The sequence below is a fragment of the Octodon degus genome, unplaced genomic scaffold (genome assembly GCF_000260255.1).
Source record: "Octodon degus isolate 3935 unplaced genomic scaffold, OctDeg1.0 scaffold00069, whole genome shotgun sequence".
In the NCBI taxonomy this organism is placed as follows: domain Eukaryota; kingdom Metazoa; phylum Chordata; class Mammalia; order Rodentia; family Octodontidae; genus Octodon; species Octodon degus.
This window is the reverse complement of record NW_004524645.1, coordinates 5,644,471-5,654,847: the sequence shown is the minus strand read 5'-3', so window position 1 is coordinate 5,654,847 and position 10,377 is coordinate 5,644,471. Positions and strand designations below refer to the sequence as shown.

General features: G+C 40.2%; 1 protein-coding gene across 1 annotated transcript in view; it reads left to right on the top strand.

Moving 5' to 3' along the window:
* Positions 1-1,404: 1,404 nt before the first annotated feature.
* Gemin8 (gem nuclear organelle associated protein 8) overlaps positions 1,405-10,377 on the top strand; it is a 28,985-nt gene continuing 20,012 nt past the window's right edge. The window contains exon 1 of the mRNA XM_023719594.1: positions 1,405-1,538. Within this exon, the coding sequence (XP_023575362.1) occupies positions 1,479-1,538 (60 nt within the window). The 5' untranslated portion in view covers positions 1,405-1,478. The remainder of the gene's footprint in view (positions 1,539-10,377) is intronic.

Below are 10,377 nucleotides of genomic sequence, written 5' to 3'. Positions count from 1 at the left end.
TCTCAATAAAATTATGGAGAAAAAAAAGATTTGTACTAATAGTATTTGGACAGGATATCATGTCTGCATCTTGTACTACGAATAACCACTATTAAGACAACAATATGCAATGTGTTAATTATTGAAACTGTTCTACTAATCTTTTTGAAACTGTCTGATTGCTATTTGTTTCTCAATAAAATTAATCAAAATTAAAAAATAAAAAAAAATTTAAAAAACTGTCTTGTCCAACACTGTATATCTAGTAAATACCACTCCCAAATAGAATCAAAAATATACTCAAACATATAATTTTAAATGTTCAAGTGGCCTCATTAATAAGGTTAAACTTATGATACTAATAATAAGTTTAACCTCAACAATCCTTCCCTAAGGTGTTATCACTATTGTTAAAAATGAGGTATTTTATATTTTTTCACACTATTTCTTCATGACAGTGTGTAACTTGCCTTGACAGCACATGTAAGTTCTCAGAAACATTTGTCGCCAATGTCCACCACAGGGGACAATGCTGATAGAGAATAGTACTTGGCATCCAATATCTAGTATATATTTGTTTTAAAAATATTCTTCTGTGCTACCTCGTGCTTCTACAGTGTAGGAAAAACATGGTAATAATGTCCCACCATTGATATTACTTGTCTTAGACATTTTCTCTTGTTGATCATTGTTTCCAAATTTTCTTTGTAGAATAACTCTATAGAATACATCTGGTTCATGCCTATTTTTCCCTAAAATTCCCAGAAAATATGACACCTCTTTAAAGTTTACCATGTTTGGCTAAGTTGCCAAAAATAAGACGTGCCACCTAAACTTTTAGTAGTTTGTGTTTGGTTATTAAGGGTTGGCCTGCAACATTAACAGGACAGATACTGCTAATGATTATAGTAAGATATTAATAGGTACTATTTCTGTCCACTACAACCTACCATGCTTAGGTTTTAAATATCTCAGGGATGTAAAACACCAGGCTGAGAGGTTAAACAAATTAAACACAAATTACGCTCAAACTCAGAACCGGATCAATCTGTTTTCAATGTATGGGCGTTCTGTACTCTTTCGTTTGGGGTAACAAGACAAAGTAGAAGGGAAGAAATCGACTAAAAAAGACAACGGAACAATTGAGAGCAAAGTAAAAAGTTAAAATCAAAAGCGATCCCCGCCTTCCGGTCCTGCCACACGCACAGGTGCAGATTCCACTGCCTTGGGTCCAGCTGCTGTTCTCGCCCCAGAGCCTAGCCGGGTCAGCAGTCACTTCCTGGGACTGGGTCATCCTCCGCCCCACGCTCCGCCCCGCGGAGCAATTCCCAGCCCCTGCCCCTCCTCCAGGGTTGCGGAACCCTCGGTGCGGACGTGACGTCCACGGCGTGGGCAGGACTTCCGGCGCTCTGCGGTCACGTGGACGCATACCGGAAGCGCGCTTCTACTTACCGGCTCGATAGCATTCCCCCCACCTTCTCCGTTTTTCTTGTCTCCCTATGGAAAACGTGGCCCCTGCTCGCCCTCCGTCCAAGATCAGCAAGCGGCGTGCCCACGAGGTGACTTTGGGGACGGATGGGTTTCTTTTCAGGAGTAAGGAAGGAGCCAGCAGCCTGAGGTCTGGATTCTTAAGAGGCCGGGAGAGCAGACGCCTTAGTAGTGGTCACGTTGTCGTAATTAATCACCGTCAACCCGCGGAGAAAAGTGGGGCCTGAGGCCCCAGAGATTCCAAGTATTTGAAGGTTGTTGGTGACTGTAGTCCTAAAGGCTCTCAACTCTGTTGTGCTTCTGAATCACTGCATGGTCATTAAGAATTCCGATGCCCGGGCCCTTATCCCAGACCAATTAAGTCCGAATTTCTAGACAGTATAAAGAGTTTTTTTTTAAGTTCCCCCACGTGATTCTAATGTGCGGAGAATCACCGTAGTAAGCTAGCTCTGTAAGTGAATTCGGATTTTGCCCATTCTGCCCAGTATTTACATGGGAAATCATCCAGGACCCATCCTTAGAAGGATGTTTAGGATATTGGATAGTCTGCTAAGATGTAGGCTTTTTTTCCCCCTTGCATTTTGACCTCCATGGAAGGTCAGTTTTTAAAACAAAAATTATTTTGAAGAGTAAAAACAGAAACAAAGACAAAAATAGGGTAACATACAACAATACATATGTTACTGATTTTCAAAACAAGAATAGCTAATTAACAATGGTTCTATTATCTATTTTTATGGTCAAATCTGTTGCTCAAATTAGCAGATATAGTTATCCAAGATTGGACAAATATTAACGCCTGCTTTCAATAAACCTTAAATTTTTTCTTGTCTTTTTCTACTTTTTTAAAAATTTAGTTTTTAGAGGAAGTTTTCTTGATAACGTTTAAGGGCTGCAATTTTTGATAGCCCTCACATATTAAAGGTGGAGAATGCCTTTGCCCAGTTGTCTTATGAACCAGTGGCCAGTGGAGTACCTCTTTTATCTGAAAACCCAGTTCTCTTATTATACATAAGGTGGTCTGGAACAATTTTATTTTTTCAGAAATGATTGTTAAATTTTTTTCACAGGCTAAGCTCAGTATTCAAGTGTTTTTCACGTTAGATAGGAATGTTTGGAAAACATCTAAAGATTAATACAAAACATTTACAGTTATTTACTCACACAACTCTCATGACTTATGGAATTAGAGATATCCTTTGAAGATAGCTTTTACTAGTGTGATTTACCAGATTAGCAGTCCCTTTGGCATAGCAGTATAAACAGAAACTGTATTTCAGAAGATTGTTAATACTGTCAGATAAGCTTAACCGATGGCAAGTTAACAGAAAGATACATAAATCCTTACCTCTTTATGTTCACTGCCTTTCTGGGAAGGTATGCAAACTAAAGTCCTAGAGAGAAATTTTCATTCTAAAACTATTTGTACAGTGAAAGATTCTTTTTTGTTTGTTAGGATCCAACATTTAGGATTGGCTGAGATGACTTTGGAGGAAAATTGAACAACTAAAGCTAAAATGTAGGTTGGAGTTTACAGACTGGGTACAGAAATCTTAAAACTACTTCTGAACAATAGTAATCCGTAAAATAGTTGGAGAAGTGAGTAGACAATGAAACTGTACTTAGTTAAAGGGCAAATGAGTTGAAAGTATCTTGGTAACATGCTAATATATGTAAACATTTGCTTTCTGAAAAGACCTTGGGTGTTAAAGAGTAGAAATGGGAGGCGGGAATGTTATTAAGATACAGCGTATAATCTTAGTAACAACTTCAGCAGGATCTAAGAACAGGAAAAATTAGCTTTTTCTTTTCCTGGGAGGCATATGGGAAGTTTAAAGTAATAAAATATAGACTCTTTGCCTATAGGTAATTAAATGCCCAAATATGTGAGGTGTGGTGAATGCTGTATCAATTAAGAAAAGAGACATTAATGTGGAATTGCCATGATTATGTTTACAGAAGGAAGACTTGAAATAAAACTCTTGAAGAGTAAAAGTGGCCTTAGCCATTTTAGTCAAGGTTTTTGCTAAGGGTGCTGTTAATATGTAGTGCTGCCTGCTTCTTAGAGCCTTTTTGCCTGCAGTCATACTAAGTCTTGCTGTGTTTTGAAAGCTGTGTGAGCAGTGAAACAAACTCACCTGTTTTTTCTTTTGCACTGTGTCATCATTCTGTTGTTTAGTCATCCTGATTTTCAGATCTCCCATTGCCTCTTGTACTCATGACTTAGAGGGTAATTTTGCTTTTCCATGGCCTCCTATTCACTTTTGGCTGGATACTAGTCACAGGACTCAGTGAACTTGCAGATAAATCCATTCATAAGTCTGTCACCCTTTCTGACAAGTTAAACAATGCCCTGCTGTGGGGGGAATGTTATTCGTATTGGAAAACAGAAGAATTGCTAACTGCATCCTTTGGCTCTTCTTCCCTATGTTGTACTTTCTTTGTGGTCGTACTTACTGCAACATCCAGAAGAGGGTAAATTGGGGCTGCGAGGTGAAGAGAATGAAAAGTCAGACTCAGTGTTTGCCTTCCTCACCGCTCAGGTTTACCAGTGGGTGTTATGACAAAGGAGGTGAAGGCTTCCTGGTCACGGTAGCAGGCCTGTGTCCAGCAGAATGATAGGGCTTGCACTTCTGTGGGTAGAAGAAGGCCCTTCAGACTTGTGTCATCTTAGATGTCCAAATTACTAAGCAGGGATCATGCAGAGCCACAGGAGGGAGCTCACGAGGGCATCAAGCCCCAAGAACTTGAAAGCCTCAGCAGCCAGCTAGGGCCGGGGACAAGGCTGCCATAGGAGATGGAACAGAAAGCAGTGCTCTCCCAAATCCCCCTTTTGTTATTTATAGAGTGAATTGATGTTCCTACCAATCTGTATTTTAAAATTTTTTATTAGTACATGTCAGTAGTATATAATGGTTATATTTGTCATAGGGAGTTAGTCCTTGGACACAGCATTTCTTAATTCTTTTCTCATCCCCTTCCCCTCTCCTATATCCATCTCCTGGTCTCCTTCCCTTTTGCAAATGGCATCTTTTCCAATATGTTTAGCATTGCATGCACAGACAGATTTCTTAGAACCATGGATGACTCAATTTCTGTTACTTAGATTTCTCACCATACCTTCGTTTATTTTGCAGTAGTCTCCAGCAGCTGTCTTCCTTCTGCACAGAAACAATGCATACTGAGAGTGTTAATTAGATCCCAAACTGACCGGTAGGCTCCAAGAGCCAAATCACAGGGAACTTTTAGCTGAAGTCAGAGTTTTCGCTTTTTAATTTTCAGAATTCTAGTGCAAAGAAAAGTCAGATAAAAAGGAAAGTCTACTTACAGAGTCCATTATAGTTTTGAGAGGAATTTGTGTCTTATTTACTTGGTGGGCATGACACATTCTAGATCTTTTTTTTTTTTTTTTTTTTTTTTTTTTTTTGGACAGGGTCTCACTATGCAGCTCAGGCTGGCCTTGAACTCACGTTGTAGTCCAGGCTGGTCTCAACCCTCAGCAGTCCTCCTCTCAGCCTCCCAAGTACAGGGATTATAGACGTGTGCCACCACATCTGACTACAGGATCCTCTATTTATAAGAATATAAACGTGCACTAAAAAGAATATAAATGATGCCACTGCCTTTTGACAAAACCACATTATTTATATGTGGAATTTTTTAAAGTCTATGTGGGAAAAGAACATCATTCAAGACTAGAAGGCTCTGTCTTGCTATAGGCTTCAGGAGTGTTTCGTGAATGACCTCAGCCCTGTTTTTTTCCTTCCTCCTCTGGTGATTGAAGACAGACAATGAACCATCTCTACTCACCCTGGCTTGGCAGGGTGGTGGTGATTAGGCCATTGTGCTCACTCTCGCTAGGGAGGGCTGCCCGTCTGTGTGGCTCCTGGCCTTCCCTGGCATTGCTAGTCTCTTTTCTCAGCTCCACCAGCCACTAAGAAAAAAGTCGCTGTTTAGTCCAGAGGGCTTGTGCCATACAAGTGGAGGCTCTTCTGGGGAGGTGAGAAATGAAAGATAAGATCAAGACCTCTACCGGGGCATCCACACTGCTGCAACCCTTAGCTGTCCTGCTGGAGAAGTGATAGTGTCTAGAAGTGTTGCTATAACCCCTAGAATTATTGTAATGTTGCCTTCTCAGAGACCCAGGCATTCCAGTTAGTTCCTTATACTCTCCATGTGCATAAAATAATCTGCACATGGGAGAGCAGAGGGGGGGAAATAAAAAGAATTCACATGTGCTAGGAACATGTACCAACTCCCCACGAGGAATATAATTATTATGCACTGCAAACAGGTACTAATAAAAATTAAAATCAAATAATAAAATGTGGGGCCAGAGCCATAGCTCAGTGGCATAAGTGCCTGCCTGGCAAGCGCAGGGTCTTGAGTTCAATCCCTGGTACCACAAGATGATGATGATGATGATGATGATGATGATGATGATGATGATGGTGATGATGATGATGATGAATGTGAAGAAACAAAGTTAATAGGTTCATTTGCAGAGTGGGTGTTGTTCTTCCGGTGGGAGCTGACAGGAACTGATTAACTGACTGCCCGGCAGGAAGAACATATATTCCTTCTGAAGCATAGTAACTCAGAACTCTGTTCTACATGGTGTCCTTGTGTTCCTAACTAGCAGTGCCAGCTGCGTTCCCATCAGAAATGAGAGTAGGCACAGCTCATGCATTCCAAACCCTGTCCACCTATACTGTTTCTCTGTTTTGTTTTGAAATCTTTAATTATCTATCTAGACCTTGGAGAAGTGGTGCAATTTCCTTGTTTTAGTCATGGAAACTTTTTTTAATGCCAGATATTAAGAACTGATTGCCAAGATTGCTAAATTTGTTTTCTTGTTTCTGCTGTCTTACTCTGAGCCTAATCATTTACAAAATGTGTGAGAATTGCACCATTCCTGCGCTGAAATTACAGGCAGAAAGTGAGGAATAGTTAGGGTGCTCAGTGTATCAGGGGCAGTATATACAACTTAGTAGTTAATGTGTAGCCATAAAACGGGTAGGTGAATGATAGATGATAACTTGTTTTTTGTACTTCCAGGGTAGACATTGCTCTTACATATTTTAAAGGGTAATTGAGTGTATTTTTTTAAAAAAGAATATAAATACTACATGAAAAAATGTTGTCTGTGACCCACAAATGTAAAATTTTTACTATGTGGAGCTTTACAGAAAAATTTGCTCGCATAAAATAACAGTAATACTGGAAATACTGAGGTATTACTTATAAACCTATTATGTTCCTATAGACATGTTTTTCGATATACTTTTATCTCATTGAATTTTTGAGAAATGGACCTGTATATTCACATCATGATTCAAAGCAATCATAATATATAGTGGAAGTTTAAATTAGAAGGGTTTATTACATTAAAAGACACACTGCTATGAATCCCTTCCCTTTGAACATGCTCCATCTTTCTTACACTTTCTTTTTTTTTTAATTTTTATTTATTTATTTATGTGTGTGTGTGTGTTGTGTGAGTGTGTGTGTGGCCATCTCAGCCCACCAGGGGGTGGCCTTGGCTGGCATGTGGTGCTGGGGGATTGAACCGTGGTCCCTTTGCTTTGCAAAGCTTGTTCTAAGTAGGTGCTTTAGACCACTGAGCCATCTCACCAGCCCCTTTCTTACACTTTCTGAAGCACTTCTGGAAGTCCTCTTGTGTCTTTCCAAATTGTTATCATGAGTACAGTGAGTGCTGCTGCGCTTGTGTCTTATGGATAGTGGACACCCTGGCTGCAACTCAACTGCTCTGGGCCAGGGCACTGGAACTGGCTTTCTTCAGTCATCTCCGTTAGTTTCCCTGGCTTCTTTCTTGCAGAACTGTTCAGAGTTAGCACTGCGTCATCTCTGCAGTGGTGTAACATGGCAGCCCTTGTACCAAATTACTGTTTGAACCCAAATCACAAGCAGCCTCTCCTCAAGGTGGCAATTGTTCCCTCTTTTTTAATCACAGCTCTTGACATTTGAGTATCCAGGCCATCAGGAATTGTTCTTGAGCCCCTTCACCGGGCATCAGCTTTGTCCCATGCTGGAAACCTCTGGCTTTGCCCAAAGAGCCTCTCTCAGGCACTTTGTAGATTTTCCGAATGTCGGTGCTATATGGACCTACTTACAGTAATAGTGGGATGTGGTCCACATCAGTGTTCCATCACACTAGTGTTTGTTACGGGTGTGAGCCTGTCAGACTTCCCAGTTTGGGATGATTGACCTTTCCTTAACTAGGCACAGTGCCTTATAAGGCATAGCAGGAAGTCTGATTTCAGACTCGTAATTTCCAGAAGCCACACAGATGTCTCCTAGATGTTTCTAATTTAATTCATATGCTATTTGTTAATCTATTTTTTTTAAAAAAAATTTGATTAGGACCCACATGGAATTCACTTTAACGTCATTATGTACAGCAGGCTCTCCAAACGCTATTTAGATTTCAGTGTTATAAATACGAAACCTGGCTCCAGTGAACTAACCACTTAAAGGCAGCACCTTCGAGATCAGCACTCAAGTGTGTACTGAGTTTGCCATTGTTTCTTTTGTGCTTGTTATATTTGTTTGGGTAGCAAGGCAGCCAAATATTGACTATTTTATATTTCTTCAAGTAGCTTGTAAAGCACATGGAAGTTAGCTAGGTTTTCAGGTAGGTGTTTGTGTTTAAGTCCTTTAAGTTGTACTTCAAAGGTAATGTGAACTAATTTGTTCCTTTCACCACATTTGATAATTTTTTTCTGGTTTATATTCACTGTAGGCGTACATATCCTGAATGTAGAAAAGAAAACAGAAGGTATTGGCTGTTTAAGATAAATTTTCAGGTTATGTCAGCCTTCTTAGAAGTACCCTATATGAAAGCCTGTTATAGTTAAAGAAAGAATGTGAATGGCTCTCTTGAGGATAATTTTAAAAATTAATTTGTTTTTGTTTTTATGGGGTATTTTTATTTTTGAGACAGGGTCTCATTATGCAGTTCATGCTGGCATTTTGCTCAGTTTTTAGCCCCCAGGCTCATCTTGAACTCACAGCAGTCCTCCTGTCTCAACGTCCCAAGTGCTGTGTCTACAGGCATGTGACACCACTCCCAAGTTCTGGGTGGGCAAGGCATGCAGAGCCAGGATGGAATTCAGGGCCTCATGCTTGCCAGGTGGTGCTTATGCCTGTGAGCCATCTCCCCAGCTTCTATTTTGGTTTTTTCAGACAGGATCTCACAACCCACTAACTAAGCAGGCTGGCCTAGAACTCTCATTGATCCTCCTGCCTCACCCTCCCCAGTGCTGGGATTATAGGCATGCGCCGTTACGCCCAGCTAAATTTAGGCTAAATTTTAAAAGATGTGATAAGTTTAACATCTCAGTTTTTAAAATGGCCATGTGAAAACATCTGGCAAAAATTTCAAAATGTCAAATTTATTTCTTAAAAGTTGAGATTTTGTAAATTCCACTCTACAGTTAAGGAAAAATAGGGCTCCTTCAATACCTGATTTCCAAAGCTTCAAAACCTAAGTGGCTGTTTGCTTGGCATTGGGTTGCTAGTGGTTCTGTCTCATAAAAGCTTATATTTGCATACCTTTTAGGATATTATTTTTAACTCTTACATTCTGGTGTGGGCTAGCATTTAGGAACTCAACCTTTGAACAGGGGAAAAACTAAGTCTATTAAATAGGCTATAAAAGGTATGTCACTGGAAATTAGACTTTACATTTAGGGATTTCATTCAGTGAGTCAGTCAGTCATGACAATAGGTAGGTGGTAGGGAAAGAGTGACAGAGTGAATCTGGCAGAGCAGTGCTGTTTGGTGGGGTGGGTGTGTCATGCCTTGGGAAAGTTGGGGCCAGGGAGATAGCTCAGTAGACTAAGTGCTTGCCAGAGGCCTGAGTTCAATCCACAGTTCTGCAAAAAAAAAAGTTTGCAATAGAATAGTTTCTTCTACAAAGGGACATGAAGGACTGTTAGGCCAGGTGACTGTGGTAGCACTCACTGTTTGTTTGAAATCAAAACCATGTCAATAAAAACCAAAACAAGGGCCTTTTGAGGAGCTTAAAGCCCCAAGCACACCTGAGCCTGGAAAGATGTTTTTTTGTTTAAAGAGGCTGCTGCAAAGCTGGGTGCGGTGTAGCACATCTATAATCCCAGCTACTCAGAAGTCTGAGGTAAGAGAATTATATGCTCAAGTCCAGCTGGGCAACTTAACTAGACCTTGTGTCAATAAAAAAGGGCTAGAGGTATAACTTAGCAGGAAGGCCCTGGGTTCGATCTGAAGTCCCAAATATTAAATGATAGGGGCTGGAGATGTAGCTCAGTAATGGAGCACATACCTAGCATGTGTGAGACCCTGAGTTCCATCCCTAGTACCACAAAACAGCATCAACAAGGCTTTTGCCAAGTCCCAAATCTAAGGCAAGACGCAACAGAGGTCTCCAGGGTTAATGTAAGTAGGCATTGATGAGGTAAGGACTAGTAAATAAAGTGATAGTTATAAAAATTTATTTCATGTTCTGTATATTTTTTGCATAAACATACTGACTGCTAAATATTTATGTGATTATAGTCATAGACTTCACTTGCAGTAGGAAAACACGTAAAGCATGAGAGTCCTTTTGAATTACTCAGTCATGCCTAAGGGGTTGCCTCCTTTTCACACCTTGTCCTAACGCGCGTGCCAGGATCTCCAGAAAGTGTTGCATGAAGACTGAGCATGGTTCTAGAAAGAAGTAGCTTCTTAGGAACTGCTTTGCAAATTGTAAAATAGTCCTGAGTATCCCAGAGCCTTACTGTTCATCAGATGTTCACTGTGGTCTTCTTTCCTAGTTTGCGAGCCCATCTGGACTTTCACCATCAGAAAAGGTAAGATTACCTTTTGTCTTATGAGTTCAAACAAATTTAGTCATTAAATTCTTTTTTT